This window comes from Bactrocera dorsalis, chromosome 2 (genome assembly GCF_023373825.1).
Source record: "Bactrocera dorsalis isolate Fly_Bdor chromosome 2, ASM2337382v1, whole genome shotgun sequence".
NCBI lineage: Eukaryota > Metazoa > Arthropoda > Insecta > Diptera > Tephritidae > Bactrocera > Bactrocera dorsalis.
The window spans coordinates 76,219,966-76,238,759 of NC_064304.1; the positions used below are offsets into that span (position 1 = coordinate 76,219,966).

At 39.8% G+C, this 18,794-nt stretch overlaps 1 protein-coding gene across 2 annotated transcripts in view; it reads left to right on the forward strand.

Annotated features, from left to right (window-relative positions):
• Positions 1 to 17,462, forward strand: part of LOC125776629 (uncharacterized) — a 231,048-nt gene extending 213,586 nt beyond the window's left edge. Inside the window, exons 2-3 of one of the 2 annotated variants that reach the window (XM_049450069.1) lie at positions 14,988 to 16,616; positions 16,685 to 17,462. Coding sequence is in view for 1 of the 2 variants with exons in the window: in XM_049450068.1 (XP_049306025.1) it covers positions 13,175 to 14,542 (1,368 nt within the window). In the remaining variant the exon portion in view is untranslated. Of the gene's footprint in view, positions 1 to 7,748; positions 16,617 to 16,684 lie in introns of those variants that run through there. The other variant, XM_049450068.1, reaches the window with a different exon arrangement.
• Positions 17,463 to 18,794: the final 1,332 nt, after the last annotated feature.

Genomic DNA, 18,794 nt, shown 5'->3' on the forward strand with positions numbered 1-18,794 from the left:
ATGCTGTTGGACGCAACGTTACGGTGAATGGCGATCGCTATCGTTCGATGCTAACAAACTTTTTGTTGCCAAAAATGGAAGAACTGAACTTGGTTGACATGTGGTTTCAACAAGATGGCGCTACATGCCACACAGCTCGCGATTCTATGGCCATTTTGAGGGAAAACTTCGGACAACAATTCATCTCAAGAAATGGATCCGTAAGTTGGCCACCAAGATCATGCGATTTAACGCCTTTAGACTATTTTTTGTGGGGCTACGTCAAGTCTAAAGTCTACAGAAATAAGCCAGCAACTATTCCAGCTTTGGAAGACAACATTTCCGAAGAAATTCGGGCTATTCCGGCCGAAATGCTCGAAAAAGTTGCCCAAAATTGGACTTTCCGAATGGACCACCTAAGACGCAGCCGCGGTCAACATTTAAATGAAATTATCTTCAAAAAGTAAATGTCATGAACCAATCTAACGTTTCAAATAAAGAACCGATGAGATTTTGCAAATTTTATGCGTTTTTTTTTTTTAAAAAGTTATCAAGCTCTTAAAAAATCACCCTTTATATACATATGTATGTATTTATTTACTTTGGTCATTAGAAGTTTTGATAACATATTATCATATGCATACAATTATGTGTATTTGTAAAAAGATTTTAAAAAACCTTTCGCATAATGCTCACATACATACTCACATATGTATGTAGTTTTGTGTTCATGTAAACAAATTTGAAGGAATCATTCATGTTTGTAAATTTGTCTACACACAACTTTGTTTGTAAATATACACATACACTCATTGTTTCATACGAAAACTCCGTTGTCACGGACAACCAGTGGCCGAACTTCACGTTTTGCCAAAATTTCAATGTGTCGAAGGACTGACGCGACAAAAAAAATAAACGAATGGCCGCCGATTGTCACCGCTTCCCTTGCCGCTGTACAGCTCCACCTGCAAACCAGCGTAAATATGTATGTTTGTGAGTGAGCTTGCATACATATCGACGCAGCTGCGTAAAAATATTTTAGAATTAAAAAATATTTTCTACATTCCTTGACAAATACAGTCAATCCCGATTATGTGCCACAATCAAAGATGCAGATATTTGTAGTTAGTTAAAAATAAAAATATGATATGGCACATAAGCGACTGCGGATACTTAAATGAGTCGTACTTAAACAATAATTTCTATGTATTTCAAAAAACAAATCGTGAGATGCAGCAAGATATAATATAGAGTGATGAGGGAGGGATTTGATTTTCATTTAAGCGGAGTACTACTTAACCGGGATTGACTATACACATGAATCAGAGGAATATTTAATATTTTCTTTTAAACATTTCTTGAATTGAAAATCGACAAATAAACTATGTTGTCAATTTTATTCTAATATATTTTAATAATTATTTTTGCGGGGTTGACACTTTTTCCTTCTCATACATTTCAGAAATATATTCAATTTATGATTTTTAGCTTTTGAAATCGTCGCGAAAAGACGCTTGTTGCCAAGGCATGCTCGGGGAGATGTAATGGCGTCTGCTTTTATGAATGAATCGAATATGCTTTTTGAAAGTACGCTTGCGTTCATGAATGAAAATTTTGTTGTTGTGTAATTTACTATAAATTTTGACGTCGGCAATTTGGCTGTCATATTGGTTTCTGATGCTTTTTCAAACGATTGCTGTTTTTGTAGAACAATATTTGTAATTTTTGCGGGTGACATATCCACATGTGCACGCATATAAGTATGTATGATGATGTTTTAGACGATTGTTGTTTTTCCAGAAGAATGTATTTTTTGATTTACATGCGTACGCATATATTATTTGTGTGGGAATGTCATACGCACATACATACATATATATTTGAGTACGTACATATAGAGAAGCGCGCGCTTTTTATATTACTGATAAATAATATCTTGATTTGAAATTGATTTGTACTTACATACATATCTGCAGGATAGATGCGTATGAAAGCTTTAAATGATAAAAGGTTTGATTTACATATATTATATTTTTAGGATATTATGATAATATATAGCATATACGTACATATATACAAACATGTATGTATATGAAATTAAACAATATTATCAAAGAGAAGAAATATTTAAAAGGTAGCTTTTATTTGCACGTTAACTACATACATACTTATATTGTTTCCAAAATTGCATAATTTAATGATAATGTTATCAATTTTGCATGAATTCACAAAAATCCTCAAAATGATATTCATATCAATTGATATGATTGCGGGCAAACGTATAAAAATATAAGCAAAAGAGCAACATACGTCTGTAATAACAATGTATATTTCTGAGCATAATATTCACTGAATGTTCAGCTCTGTTCGCTCAGCGCTGTTAAAATTTCTCCTTCTCAGCCAAAAGTGGTGAAGTCCACTAATAGGGTTTTGTTAGCTCTTGACAGTTCACACGCCTGTCCGCAAACCTTCTCTGTATGATACGTTCTCTGCTCGCTCTCTTTCATTGATTATGCGCATTTGTTCGGTTAGCCATCTGTTGCTGAAAATAGTTTATTTTGTTATTGTTAGGGTCACTTATGGGTTACAGAAAACTGGGCTATACGTTATTTGTTTCGTCATTCACTAGCCACAGAAAACTGGTGCATCGGTTACCTCGCCACTTGCTAGGAGTTATTTGTTTGACTATATTTTAAATTATTTAATTTGGAACTATTCGTATTAACTAATTTAAATATATAAATCATAAATCTTTAAGAATTTTCGGGAACATTACATTTACTGCAGTAACAGTCTTACGGTCCGCAAATGCTGAACAAAACGCTACAAAAAGTTATTTCAAAGTGTTCACAGAATACTTTTTGTTCTGTATTCATTATTGGCGATTGCAAATATTGAAGTCACTGGAGAAACCGTTCTTTGTTGTTATTTTGTTTATACATGGCCATTGAACGAACAATTTACATAATCTGATACAGTTTCCGGCTTATAATGCATTTTTCTGAAAGTATAGAAAATGTTGAAAAATGTTATGTGCAAGTTATTTATTTACACTTACTTCCATATTCCATTCAATGCAAGACGGAGGTAACAGATTTCACAAACACGTTAAAAATTTTCCAGCTGTTCACCAACACTGTTACATTTTGTGCAATTTTCGATTGAATGGGAGAAAGCTCTTTAATATTTATGAAAATATTAATATGCTAAAAGAGAAAAAGTGATACACAATTTTTCAAGAAGAAGAATTAATAACGAAAGCTGGAAAAAAGAGCAATAGTTTACTACAGTTATCTGATGACTGTGTGATAAATGTCTTGAGGCGCTATTCCAACAGCATTGAATAAACGTTGAAGGACACGGCATCGCTGGGTCAGTGTTTAACACCATACAAACAGAAACTTTATAAGTAAGTTCACAATAGTAGCAAAGACCTGAAGTTATAGAAAGAAACTTCATATAATTATTGTCTTAAAGTTGTAACAGGTGTAAAAAAAATGACGCATCCTGATGACATTGATCCTGACTCTCCTGGTGGTCTGAAAAAAAATTCTTAATCAGCAAGGATGCTGTTATAGTCCCTACCTCAGGGAACACGAAAAAAAATGGCGACTGCCTGAAAATAAAAATCATTTTTTACGCTTTTTTTTTGAAATTTCTGATTTTTTTTAAATATTGAAAACAAAGGATTAAGCATTATATAAAGATAAAGGATAAAGGATTATATAAAGAAAGTTCGCACAAAATTTCAAGTAAATCGGTTGTACAGAACTTGAGATAATGCCGGTACCGTGTGGAAAAAAGTAGTTTCGAGAAAAACGCATTTAAAAAAGTGAGTCTACCTACCTACCGGGCTGGGTACTACGTCACTAAAGTAACTGTAGCTCTTAAAATAATTTTAATTTTTAAAAATCCTTTGGAGGATATGTTCTTATGGGTCTAAACTTTAAATATATGAAAAAAATCGAATTTTTCAAAATTCTAGAGTAGAATACCCCCTTAAACGTTTTGCAATATTGGTTTCATTCGTATTTCCTATGGTTTCAGTATAACTATCATCGACTTCTGCAACTTCTATTGCTATATTGGCAGGTGATTCCACATTAAAAAGAGTGCAAATATTATGAAGAGCACAACATACGTTCAAAATTTGCACCACTTTTTCTGGGGCATAATGTAGTTTTCTAGCAGCTTTTGGAAACAATATTTATAAAAAAACAAAGATAAATTAAAAAACAATTGCCTTACCACCATAGCGTTTATACTATGCTTTAATTTCCTATTGACCGGTCGTATCATTTGAATGTGAGTACCATCCATCACTCCAATTACTCCTGGAATTCCAGACACTGAGTAAAAAGCTCGTTTCGCTTCATTTTTCTCCTCTGAAGACATTGCAAAAGTTATGTGTTTTGGACACAGAACTTTCTCACTTGCTTTGCAAACTTCAAACACACAACGCGAAACAGTTTGTTGAGCTAGTCCTGTATGGTGATCTTGTCCAATTTCCTGTTGATACCCTCCCTGCGCCAAAAATTTTAAAGTTGCCGCTAATTTCACAATTTCGGGTATTCCTGTGGACCTGTGTGAAGTTTTTAGCTCAGTACTTATGCTATCTAACACATATTTGAATGATTCCTTGATTAGTCGAAAGTTTTACACGAAACTATTTACGAGTAGAAGCACAAATAAGTTTAAAGAATCGCATTACACTTCATCATTCAAACTTACCTTTTTTCACTAAGAACCATCACATTCGACTTGTCCCTAATAATTTTCGCTCAATTCGTTCATTTTTTGTGTTTTCCTCCCATAAAACAACAGAATCCATATTCACACCTTTTTTATTGATTTAAAATTACTCTTATATATAAAACTCTTCAAATTTAATTATGTTTGTCTGTCAATTTTCTACACTTCTTCACTTTTCTGTTATTGATTTTGTTTTCATTCTCCTTCGATTCGGTCAGTAATGTCAACTATACTGGAGATATGTCAACGGGAAAACAATGCAACACTGTTTACAATGCAAAAGTGTTACAGAGTACCGATCGCCCTTCGCAACGCATTGATATTCGTAACGCCTTACAGAGTAACCCCCAGTTCTTGTTCAGTTTTTACTCTTTCCGTGTTTTCACGTAATTAGTTTGTCGACTCGTCCTTTCGAGTTTTATGGTTGATGGATAAAACATCACAAGGGCAAGTAATTTAATAATATATAATACATTACAAAAATAGTTGGGGTACTCACAACCCGTCATAAAGCATCATAAAATTATAAAACTATAAATTTTTACACTTGTTTAAAAAAAATTGTTGTTGGATTTCATACAAAAATGAGTTTACACTTTTACAGTTCTCAATGCTATGTTTTCGGATCGTTATAATTTATAACTTTATGAGACTATGTGAACCCCTATATATTTATAAAATGATTATCTTGGTCCAAAATATTCACCAAGCATTTTTGCTCTCTTCACCACCTACTGCGGGTAGACATTACCTGTATTGGGCCATATTCAATAATGAAATGATCTGGCGCTTCGTTTGGTAAATTTGGTAAAAACTCAACAACTAGGTTAACATCCACATCTGTGGAACTTAACTGCTCCGCAATGAATTTATCATTTATACCAATACAGTGCTGACGCTGCTCCTCTTCTTCTTCCACTTCCCTCTTTATACTCTATGTGCTGTCGTCGTCTAATACTATGTTCGGACCAACAATGAAAACACGTTTTCGTGGGAAAAACTGGTTTTGGGTCTAAAACTTGTGTTTTCGTCTATGTAAAATCTGTCAAACGAAAACACATTCAAAACCAGATTTCTCTGAAAGCTATGTACTTGAAAACCTACATTCCACTCATTATACTCGGCGCCTGCTCTAGTTTAATCGATTTTATTGGAAGACATATTTTGCCGGCCTTAAATAGATATTTGTTTACATTCCATATACAAATACAGCTGTCACTTGATATTGTCAAATATAAGGGGATCCTCTTGCTCTTGCAAAACCATTGCACGGAGCACGAATTGCAGAATTTTCCTCTGGGTGCAACGTCACAACAACAAACACGCGCAGAAAATTATTTGCAATGGCTGTAAAATATGTCAGACCAAAACCTATGTTTATTTTCGTGCCGTCATATATAACTAGATTCTGCAATGGGTGATCTCTTGACGTTGCATATTTCGGTATAGGACATTTGCATTTTGTGTCATCGTGCAATCTTGCAAGAGCAAGAGAATTTCCCTATTGATATTGAAAAATGGAAAAGCAAAAATACAAAGTGTGATAGGGGATAAGCCCTATATCTTCGCGAGTCAATACTAAGCCATCCAAAACTTACCATTGTCGTTGCTCAAAATGTAAACGAACAAAATTTGTGAATTGTCAGTGAAAACTCATCGAAAACACACATTGTCGGTCCGAACGACTTAGATTCCACAACCCACAAATGTGTTTTCATGATGTTTTCAATGTCGGTCCGAACATAGTATAAGGCAGACTTAGATCTACGCTATTGCTACCCAATTATGGAGTCTAATTGCATTTTCTTATAGAGGTTACTAACTGCAATCAGTAATATGCTTGATTATCAATTTTTCGTAGAGCGCGTTGTAACAAGCTAACAGCATATGACGGTTGCACGGTATTTGTAGGATCCACGAATTTTTAATAACTGCATTTTTCTTCTTCTTTAAAGATTCTAATTAAATTTTTAATAAAATATTAATAACAACTAACCTCACCCTGTACACATTTTTCTTCGAATGGCGATTCAATACAGCTACACATTCGAGAGCTGTAGCACATGAAAATTTAATTAGCTCTGCTCTACTACCGCTCTTAATTTTTTGCTACCGCTATGCCACAGCACTTCATCTTTGGCTATTGCTACAGCTACAGTTTTTTACAAAACTCCGAGCAGAGCAGAGCACATACTTTTACATTGTTATGCTATATCTCCCGACAAAGTGTGAGCGGTAGCAATAGCAAAATGAAATGCTACGGGAGTAGCGTAGTCTTTCAAACCATCGTAAAGGAGGAGTAGAGTAACTATCGCTGATGTTATGTAAACAAAGGCACAGCTGAGAGGTGCCACTGTAGAAACGTCAAGGAAAGTCCGGGGTTGAGTTTCTATTGGAATGCAAGATGGCCGAGTTTTAACCGGAAAATGGTTGCATTGTATTCTTCTTCTTCTTTACTGGCGTAGCCACCGCTTACGCGATTATAGACGAGTCAACAACATCGCGGCAGTCGTTTCTTCTCTTCGCTACGTGGCGCCAATTGGATATTCCAAGCGAAGCCAGGTCCTTTTCCACTTGGTCCTTCTTTCTTTCCAACGGAGTGGAGGTCTTCCTCTTCCTCTGCTTCCCGCGGCGGGTACTGCGTCGAATAGTTTCAGAGCTGGAGTGTTTTCATCCATCCGGACAACATGACCTAGCCAGCGTAGCCGCTGTCTCTTCATTCGCTGAACTATGTCAATGTCGTCGTATATCTAGTACAGCTCATCCATCGAATGCGATATTCGCCGTGACCAAAGCGCAAAGGACCATAAATCTTTCGCAGAACCTTTCTCTCGAAAACTCATAACGTTGACTGATCGGTTGTTGTCATCGTGCAAGCCTCTGCACCATATAGCAGGACGGGAATTATGAACGACTTATAGAGTTTGGCTTTTGTTCGTCGAGAGAGGACTTTACTTTTCAATTGCCTACTCATTCCGAAGTAGCACCTGTTGGCAAGAGTAATCCTGCGTTGGATTTCCAGGCTAACATTGTTGGTGGTGTTAATGCTGGTTCCTAAATAGACGAAATTATCTACAACTTCAAAGTTATGACTGTCAACAGTGACGTGAGTGCCAAGTCGCGAGTGCGACGACTGTTTGTTTGATGACAGGAGATATTTCGTCGTGCCTCGCTCATTGCCAGACCCATTTACGTTGCTTCCTTGTTCAGTCTGGAGAAAGCAGAACTAACGGCGCGGGTGTTGAGACCGATGATATCAATATCATCGGCATACGCCAGCAGCTGTACACTCTTATAAAAGATTGTAACTGCTCGATTAAGTTCTGCAGCTCGAATAATTTTCTCCAGCAGCAGATTGAAGAAGTCGCACGATAGGGATTCGCCTTGTCTGAAACCTCGTTTGGTATCGAACGGCTCGGAGAGGTCCTTCCCGATCCTGACGGAGCTTTTGGTATTGCTCAACGTCAGTTTACACAGCCGTTGATTGCCAGGTCTAAAGCCACACTGATAAGGTCCAATCGGTTTGTTGACGCTGGGCTTTAATCTTTTACACAATACGCTCGATAGAACCTTATATGAGATATTAAGGAGGATAATCCCACGGTAGTTGGCGTAGATTGTGAGGTCTCCTTTTTATGGATTGGGCATAGAACACTTAAATTACTATCGTTGGGCATGCTTTCGTCCGACCATATTTTACAAAGTAGCTGATGCATGCTCCTTATCAGTTCTTCGCCGCCGTGCTTGAATAGCTCGGCCGGCAATCCGCCGGCCCCTGCCGCTTTGTTGTTCTTCAGGCGGGCAATTGCTGTTCGAACTTCTTCATGGTGGGGTAGTGGAACGTCTACTCCATCGTCATCGATTGCGGAATCGGGTTCGCCTTCTCCTGCCGTTGTGCGTTCACTGCCATTCAGCAGGCTCGAGAAGTGTTCCCTCCATAGTTTAAGTATGCTCTGGGCATCGGTGACTAGATTCTCTTTGGGGGTTCTACAAGAGTATGCTCCGGTCTTGAAACCTTCTGTAAGTCGCCGCATCTTTTCGTAGAATTTTCGAGCACTATCTTTGTCGGCCAGCTTATCAAGCTCTTCGTACTCACGCATTTTAGCCTCTTTCTCTTTCCGTCTGCAAATGCGTCTCGCTTCCCTCTTCAACTCCCGGTATCTATCCCATCCCGCACGTGTTGTGATCGATCGTAACGTTGCGAGGAAGGCAGCCTGTTTTCTCTCCGCTGCGACACAGCACTCCTCGTCGTACCAGCTGTTCTTTCGCACTTTCCGAAACTAATGGTTTCGGTTGCAGCTGTACGTAAGGAGTTTGAAATGCCGTCCCACAGTTCCCTTATACCGAGTTGTTGACGAGTGCTCTCAGAGAACAGCAATGCAAGCCGAGTGGAAAATCTTTCGGCTGTCTGTTGTGATTGCAGCTTCTCGACGTCGAACCTTCCTTGTGTTTGTTGGCGTGCGTTTTTTGCTGCACAGAGGCAGGTGCGAATATTGGCTGCAACAATATAGTGGTCCGAGTCGATGTTAGGACCTCGGAGCGCACGCACATCTAAAACACTGGAGTCGTGTCTTCCGTCTATCACAACATGCTCGATCTGATTGGTGGGTTTTCGAACCGGAGACAGCCAGGTAGCTTGATGTATCTTCTTATGCTGGAATCTAGTACTACAGATAACCATATTTCGGGCCCCGGCGAAGTCGATCAGCCTCAACCCATTTGGAGATGTTTCCTCGTGGATGCTAAATTTACCGACCGTAGTGCCCACCCTGGCGTTGAAGTCGCCAAGCACGATTTTGACATCGTGGCGGGGGCATCTCTCATAAGTGCGCTCCAAGCATTCATAAAAGGCATCTTTGGTCACATCGTCCTTCTCTTCCGTCGGGGCGTCTGTGCAAATCAGCGATATGTTGAAGAACCTCGCTTTGATGCGGATTGTGGCTAGACGTTCATTCACCGGAGTGAATGATAGTACTCGGCGACGGAGTCTCTCTCCCACCACGAATGCCACACCAAACTTGCGCTCCTTTATATGGCCACTGTAGTGAAAGCTACAAGGACCTACTTGTAACTGTCCTTGTCCCGTCCATTGCATTTTTTGGCCGGTGGTGATGTCAGCCTTTATTTTTATGAGGACATGAAAGAGCTGGACAGCGGCAACTTCCCAATTAATGTACCGGACATTCCAGGTGCATGCCCTCAAATCATAGTCCTTAATTCGGTTGGCATGGTAGTCTCATCTGAGACTGTTGGTGGTTTTTCATTGGGGGTGTTTTTTTACGTGGCGGGTCCCAAACCCAGCGCACAACCCTATGCAGGGGATTTTTCGCCTCCCAAGTGAATGGCGATCAGAGAACTTTCCTCACTTCCGTGAACTTCTACACATGACTCCATCCTCCAGCATTGTGTTACTTTCTTAAAATTTATGGAGAAATTGTCCCAAAAATATTAGTTATATATAAAATTTTAATATATTTTCAAAAGAAAATCGTTTCATTTTATTATATGTTGGAGAACTTACTTTATCGCAGGGAGCCGGAATAAATAAAAGACTTTGTTGACGCCGCCCCCGCCCAATTTGTTTTGCCACGTCTGTATCGACAGAGCAATCTTTTCTTTTCTTCTTTTTCGAAGTTTAATTCGCGCGCAACTAAACTCTAACTAAAAAGTTGCGCGCTCTCTCCTTTTGCGACAACGCTGCGATACAGACGTAGGTAAGTGTGGTTCTAATTTGTTTATAATTAAATATAAGTATTATATGAAACTTTTTGGTTTTTTTATTTAATACTCCTGTGGAATCATTTGCGCCGACCGTTTCTCCACGGCCAACCACATTTTGGAACGAGCGAGCACCGTGCTCCACCACCCGAATTATCATTGGTCCTTCGAGCCGGATAACAGGTAACAAGTGAATTTTATTTAAAGTGAAAGTGCATAATTTGCCCGCTTTAGCAACTCGCAAGTTACAGCCAAACATTTTTTGGATTTGTGCTCTGCAAGCTATAAGGCAATAGATTGGTTAATTTGTGCATCATTTATGTACAAAAACCATTGTGCTGTGTGAAGTGGAGACCAAAACTTATTTTTGGCACTCTACCCACAAAATCAATGCACAAGATTGCAGGTAGTATTGTACTTCATTTAAGTACAACAACAAATACACCTGGCAAATGCACTTATTTCACTTTACAAAAAAAACCACACTCTGTTATTCGAGAAAAATTTCTTGGACGCACAAAATCGTCTGGAGCGTCAACAATCTCTCTCGGGTTTTTGTTTTTCCTTGTGGTTTAATTTGAGTCTAGTCGCTCAACTCTGCCTTCCCATATATTGCTCGAATAGCAATAAAGGCAAGCAGCAATAACGCAGCTGCAGTTTCGCGAGTGAACAAAAAAAAAAATACAAAATTAAATACAAAGTGAAGTGAGCGACACCAAAAATTGGTGAAAAGTGAAGTGAGCGACGGCTAGATCGTCCAACAGCAAAATCAGAGCAGCAAAGTCAGAGCAGCAAAGGCGAAGACCCAAAGACCAAGTAGCAAAGCAGCACAGAGAAGCAGAAAACCAAACAGCGAAGAGCGAGAGCAGCTAAGGCCAAGCAACAAAGTGCGAGCGGCAAAGGCAAAGCAGCACAGACAAGCAGCACAGGCCAAGCAGAAAAGTGAAGTGAGCGACAGCAAGAAAGCCAAACAGCGAAGTGAGAGCAGCAAAGGAAGCAGCAAAGGCAGAGCAGCACAGGCCAAGCAGAAGAGTGAAAGCGGCATAGGCAAGCAGCATAGGAAAAGCAGCAAAGGCAAGGCAGCACAGCAGCCATCCCAACAAACAAAAAGGTGTAGTGGTGAAATCGAAATGGTTCGAAAATAACCCAGTGATAAAAGAGAAAGTGAATAGTGGATATAGTAAATCAAATAAGTGCTTGTTAATTTTTATCTGTATTTATACATATTTGGATTTTAATAAAGTAATTAAGCACAAATCAATTTTGTTTGTGTACATACCCAGCAAGCACTTTCAAATTAAATTTGGGATTGAACTAAATTTGCAAGTGCAAGTACAAGTGCATTGGGCCGATTACCCAACAAGCACATACTAATTACATTCGGAAAAATACTTTCAGAAATAGTTTACCAAATTTATTAATTTTTTTCGTGCCTTCGAAAATTCACGTTTTATAAATAAACAACGCACTGCCTACCATCTACTAATTTAGAGTCTGTCCGTGATTGGTACTATAACTTTTGAATTTTTGCAACATATTTGCAAATATTTTTTAAATCTTAATTTCAAGTTTTAGATCCGATTTTGTGCAACATTTTTGCAGTTACGATACAATTTTTTGAAAACAATGGAATCAATCAGAGCCTTTACCACAGCTGCAGACGCTCTACTGGAGTTTGAGGAGTCTTTTACTCCCACAGCAAACAATCAAAGTGCCTACTCTCTTGAAGTTCAACAAGCTGAACTGAAATCTCTGTGGGCAGAGGTAAAGTCAGAGTACAAGTTGTGTTTGCCAAAAGTGGATCCTTCTGACACAAGCTCAATTGACGACCTCAAACTTAAATATACAAGCTGTTACCACGCTTATGTGTGTTGCGCGGCCTTGATGGGCGAACACATGCACAACCTCACGGCGTTCAACCAAAGCCCTACTTCCAACTCGACAGTTATTCAACCTGAACGGTTACAACAAACTGCAGAACCCGTGAGGTATTCTATCAATTTACCGCCATGTGATACGGAAATATTTCATGGCGATGTTTTACAATGGCCCTCATTTAGGGATTTATTTGCCGCCATTTATGGGAATAAGCCAAGGCTATCTCCGGTAGAAAATTTATTCCATCTGAACCAAAAAAACGCGAGGTGAGGCAAAAGATATCGTTTCGAAAGCGCCACTGACGAATGACGGATTCGCATTGGCTTGGAACAATTTGTTGTGTAGGTATGAAAACAAGCGAGTGCTTGTCAACACGCAATTAAATTTACTATTCAAGCTTCCGCACATCTCTACAGAATCTGAGACCGAACTCAGAAATTTACAGCGGGAGATTAATAGCTGCATTTCAGCTTTACAAATACATGGCATCAATACAGATAGCTGGGATGCCATATTCACGTATTTGTGTTCAATCCGACTACCGGACTATACACTGTCGCTTTGGGAACAATCTCTGGATTCGGATTCAGAGATCCCAAAATGGGTTGAGTTAGACAAGTTTCTAACCAAACGGGTTAACACGCTTGAGAGAGTATCAAACCTCAAAGGCGATTTGGGTACTCAACCCAAGATCAAGTCGGCTGATGGTGAAGGTCGGATACCAACCTTGCAATCAAGGAATGGATCCAAACCCATCAATTCCCATCACGCCAAGACAAACAATATTAAATGTAAACTGTGCTCATCTCAATCACACATTTTGAAAACTTGTCAAAGATTTATTGAGATGCAGCCTAATGCACGTTTAAATGCTGTCAGAAAACTCCACGTCTGCTTAAATTGTTTATCGGACTCACATGAAGTCAAAAATTGTAAAAGTATGTTCAATTGCAATAAATGTAAACAGAGACATCACTCTATGATTCACCGGGATCAGAGTGAGGGAATAGCTCAGACATCTGACAGCACAGACACTACTGAGATTTCTACTAAATCTCATGTGGCCTCTATTAAGGCCAATATTTCAAATGTGCCTACCAGTCGAAGCATGCTCTTAGGTACAGCCATGGTGACCATATGTCACAACGAGAGCACCTTCACTGTCAGAGCCCTGATTGATTCGGGATCTGAAGCCACATTCGTAAGCAATAGTCTGCAAAAACGCTTACTTCTGGCAACCAAAACGGTCAGCGCGCGAGTTTCAGGATTGAATAATACCGTATCAGGACAAGTTCAATCGGTATGCTCGATCACAATTGGCTCGCCCCGTAACAAAAGTTTAAGACTAGAAGCGGAAGCGTTGGTACTGCCAAAATTGACTGGACTGCTTCCATCCAGATCAATTAACTCTTCAATTTTAAAAAGGCTACCTAATATCCCCTTAGCGGATAATAATTTCCATACGAGTCAAAAGGTTGACTTGTTGATTGGAGCGGATCTTTACCCTAAAATCATTCTAAATGGGGTAAAATTGAAAATCTCTGGATCCCTCGTAGCACAACGTACAGTGTTTGGTTGGATTATAACAGGTTCTGTTCCCTCCGAAGAAACAAAGGTAACTGGCAAAGACCACAAACAAAATTCAACAATAATTCAACAACAAACACAAAACCATTTTTGTAGAGAAAATAATTCTAATTCTATATCTATACAACAGAAACCACATCAGCATCGACAGCAGCAGCAGCAACAACAGGATCAGACTAACAATGATGGCGAAACAAATTATGCGCCCGGATCATCGAATCACTCCGATACACATGGTGGCGCATTTCGAGCACCCGGCGTTGGGATGCAATCGCACAACGGTGACCACGTATCTGGCAGTAGTTCGTCACAACAACAGAATTCGATGCCACACCTGCAGGCGTTCCACAACGGCCTCCACTCGCATCTGTTGCGCCGCCAACAACATGCCACAGCCGCAATGCAACGAGAATCCGCCAAAGCAAAAAGGCGAAAGAATCGTGATCCCGATGAGCTCTTCTTGCTCTCACTGTACGAGGAGATCAAACGTGTGCCCGAAGAGATACGACTCGATGTCAAGGGCGAACTCATACAGGTGCTCCAAAAGTACCAGAAAAACCCACCGGTGAAACTGAAGAAAGCCCAATCACAAATGACAAAATACAATTATCACAGCATGCTCGAATAACGCACAGTATGTATCAGCTGCAAAAGAAATATGACGAGGCTACGACGTATTCGGGCCCCTCTCAACCATGTCAACCGACGTCAACAGTCAAGCAGCCGCAAAGCTCTGACCAACGATGCCTCTCCCGCATACCACACGCCCAAGATCGAGTCAGACTCGAGTCGTCTCGCCGACTTCGTCGTGCTGGTAACTTCCTTTCGGATTGGCGGCATGGCAACGATCGACTGAGGCTCGATTCGTCTCAGCGACATTGTCCGGACTGAGCGGAACTCAATTCGTTCCGCCGGCCACCCCATCCGAAGCGAAGGCGTGGACGAGACACTCGTCGTCAAGCCGATGCGCGCCGTATCATCTAGGACAGGCATGCAACACAATTCCGCAACTTAAGACAAGCAGATAACGAATTTCTCAGGGCAGCGCCAGTCGAAGTAATCATATTGCCCAGGTTACAACCAGCGTCAATGGGCCAACTCATCGCCCAAAATACGACACTGGGGTACATAATATCCGGTGTCGTATAACATCGGCACAATAAAGTGCACTGGCTGCCAACGCCTCTCACATTCACCACCTACCCAGGATCGAGTTAGACTCGAGTCGTCTCGCCGACCTCGGAAGGTGGTGACTTCTATGCAAATTGGCGGCATGGAATGACCGACTGAGATTCGATTCATCTCAGCGGCATTTCCCGGACCGAACCAGACTCGATTCGTCTCGTCGGCCACCCCATCTGCAAAGAAGACGTGGAAGAGGAAGTTCAGAAGCCAGTTAGTTAAGTTAGTTTTAAGTAATTTATTGTAAACTGCATTTGCAGTAATACTGCAAGGCGGGGAGAATGTTGACGCCGCCCCCGCCCAATTCGTTTTGCCACGTCTGTATCGACAGAGCAATCTTTTCTTTTCTTCTTTTTCGAAGTTTAATTCGCGCGCAACTAAACTCTAACTAAAAAGTTGCGCGCTCTCTTCTTTTGCGACAGCCCTGCTCTACAGACGTGGTAAGTGTGGTTTCAAATTTTTATAATTAAACGCTTATATTATATGAAACTTTTGGTTTTATTTATTTATTTAACATTTGTGGAATAATTGCGCCAACCGTTTCCCCACGGCCAACCACAACTTTGGAACGAACGAGCACCGTGCTCCACCACCCGAATTATCAGACTTTCTTTATAGTTAATACGACCGTTCACATCTGTGGTTTATTAAGAACTAACAAAATGGATTACAAGAATCTTAAACGTATCCGAAAAACTTTGTTGTTGTAAGGGGAAAACTTTGACCATTCGTGGTTGTCAGATTTTCAACATTATATATTCTTAAAGATGAGAACAATATGAGCAAATACATGAAAAATTAAGGTTTTATTTATGCCTCTTTTTAACTGTGGTAAGTTATTAAATGTTCACCACAGAAAAATATTGCGAACAAATAAGCAACCATGCCGAATAGTGGGGTCCAGATTATGCTCATTCACAGCCATATTTATATTTTTGCCATCGTAACGGAGGCTTTTGCAAGACATTTTGTTTGAGTTTATTTCATGGCACAATCCTTTACGATGGTTTATTTAGTTATCTGGAAGAAGTATGTGCAAATTTCCCTTGGGACTATAAATAACAGATCGGCTGGGATTTTAATCCAATAAAAGTACGAAATAACTAAACATGGCCTCGTTAATATTGCTGCGTAATGGGTCAGGTGCTGCTCCAATTTTATGATTTAAGACATGAAAAAGCGATACGCGATGCTGTGAAGTACTCAAATGTAGTTATCAATTTAGTTGGTTGTGTATTCGAGACAAAATTTTAAATTCAATGACTCGTGGAAGGTGCACGTCGCATTGCTAGGTAAGTTAAAATTTAACTTTATTTCAAAAGATTCACCATGTATTTTTTTATTTTTTTTTATAGAATCAGCAAAGAAGCTGGTGTAGAACGTTTGATTATTTGTGCTTGAAGGTGGAAGCAACTTTTTGAAAAGCAAATACTACGGTGACCACATTCGGATGTTGCACAAGCTATTGTCAATTGCGCTAAGGAACCCGATACTGCTGGTCAAGTTTATCAAGCTGTTGGGTAGGTTTTGAGCAAAATTGAATTTATATACTTTTTAGTATGCTAAACACTCAACACCCACCTTGCAGACCAAAGCGTTACCGGTTGAGCGAACTAATTGACTGGTTCCATCGTGTTATGCGCAAAGACGAAAAATGGTGGGGACACCGTCGTTAAGACATGTGTGGCGATCCTACCTTCCTATTGAAAGCCAAGTTCACTGAGCTTATCTGTCCTTTACAACCTATTGGTGAGCTACATATGGAACGTATCGATCGCGAATGTATTACCGCTGTCGTTTGAATGTACAATTGACCTCCATGGAAGAATACCATGGAAATTTCGACCATATCGTGCTGCGCAATATTATGATGCCGAATTGGGAGAGTGGAAGGAACCATCTCCACCAAAACCGTTAGAATATCGGGAAGAACTACGTATGTTTGCATAAAACTACTATAATGGCAACAACGTTAACAACAACAGCTAAGCAAATAATAAACAACACTCACCAAATGATAATTGGGGGCGTTGGTGGCCAAGCAGCGATTTAAAAAGACACATTTGCATCTACGCGAATTACAATTCGTCTTTACATCTAGTGAACTATGATCGATTATGAACGATGTGGAAATTGATAATTAAACTTTAAAAAATAAATAAATGTAATTTGGTTAATAATGAACCGCTATTAAAAATTAAGGAATTTGAGTTGTGTTTTTATTTGGACCAAACAAGTCATCGATTATCGATCAAACGGAATATATTTCGAACAATCATTAGGGGTATACGCTTGCTCTTGCAAAATCCTTGCACGGTGCAATAATTGCATATATTTTCTCTTGGTGCACCGGCACAACAACAAACACACACAGAAAATTATTTGCAATGGCTGTAAAATATGTTAGACCAAAACCCATGTATATGTGGCGTACCAACATAACGAGATTCTTAAATTATATTTTCATAATTTCGATCTTTTACATTCTAATTACAATAACTTATAATTTTATTATTATGATCGCTTTACAACACTAATCACTCTATTACACTTGTTTTTGACATTACGCTATTTTTGTATTCGCGCATTGTCATTCATTCGTCCTTACGTTTGCCTCTATATTCGCTCTTTTTGGATAGCAGCTGCCAATCGCTTCGCACGTGAGGATCGCAACATAAGTTAATTTTATAATTCATTGCTTTTAATAAAGATTAGGTTTAAACAACGTGTTTTCAATCCTAAATTGGTGACCCCCGTCGTTTGTGCACCACAATTAAAAGGAAGCCGCTCGTTTGCAAAGGCCTTCGCCGGCGCGCATTGAGAAAAGTCACATAAGCACATTTTTTGGGGTGCTCGTTAGAAGTTGCCGCATCCCGTTAATTACATCGGCTGATCCGATTGCAAGAGCCTGCACGTGGCAGGAACACTCTCACTCGTATTTCTATTCATCCATTCGTGTGCAAGAGCCTACGTTTTGAAGCAACACCTCGCTTTTGAATCTGTTTAATTCGAAAATTTCCCACATCATGTCTCTGGACGACAGCATGGCAGTTGGCAACAGCGGTGGGGAAGCTACGCTTACTGGGAATTACAGCACTGTACCTCGAATTCCGCTTCCTCAAATGAATGAAGACAGTATCGAGGCCTATTTCTACGCTTTAGAATTTTGGTTTCAGGCGTCGCTCGTATATTCCGACACTAGAAAATTTCACATAGTGTTGGCGAGCCTTCCGCCAAATAAACTTCTGGAGCTAAAGCCAATCATAGAAGCAGCGCCTTCCATTGAAAAATTCAAATACATTAAACAAAAGCTAACTGATCATTTCACCGATAGTCAGCAACGACGCTTGCAAAAAGTTTTAAAAGACATGCCCCTGGGTGACCGAAAACCCAGCGAGCTGTTTAGCGAGATGAAGCGTGTTGCCGGCACCACCCTCAATGACAGTTTGTTGAACGATTTGTGGGTAACGCGTCTCCCACCGTACGTACAAGCAGCGGTAATCGCAGCGAAAGTGCCGCTCGACGAAAAAGCACAAATTGCCGACTCCATCGTGGAATCCATCGGTTGGCAAAACGGTCATGTAGACATTGTATCTGCAAATAACGACATTTCTATCCTGAAGACCGAAATCGCAGAATTAACGCGCTGTGTGAAAAAGAACCTTAACTTTAAGAATGACCGTATTCGTTCAAGGTCA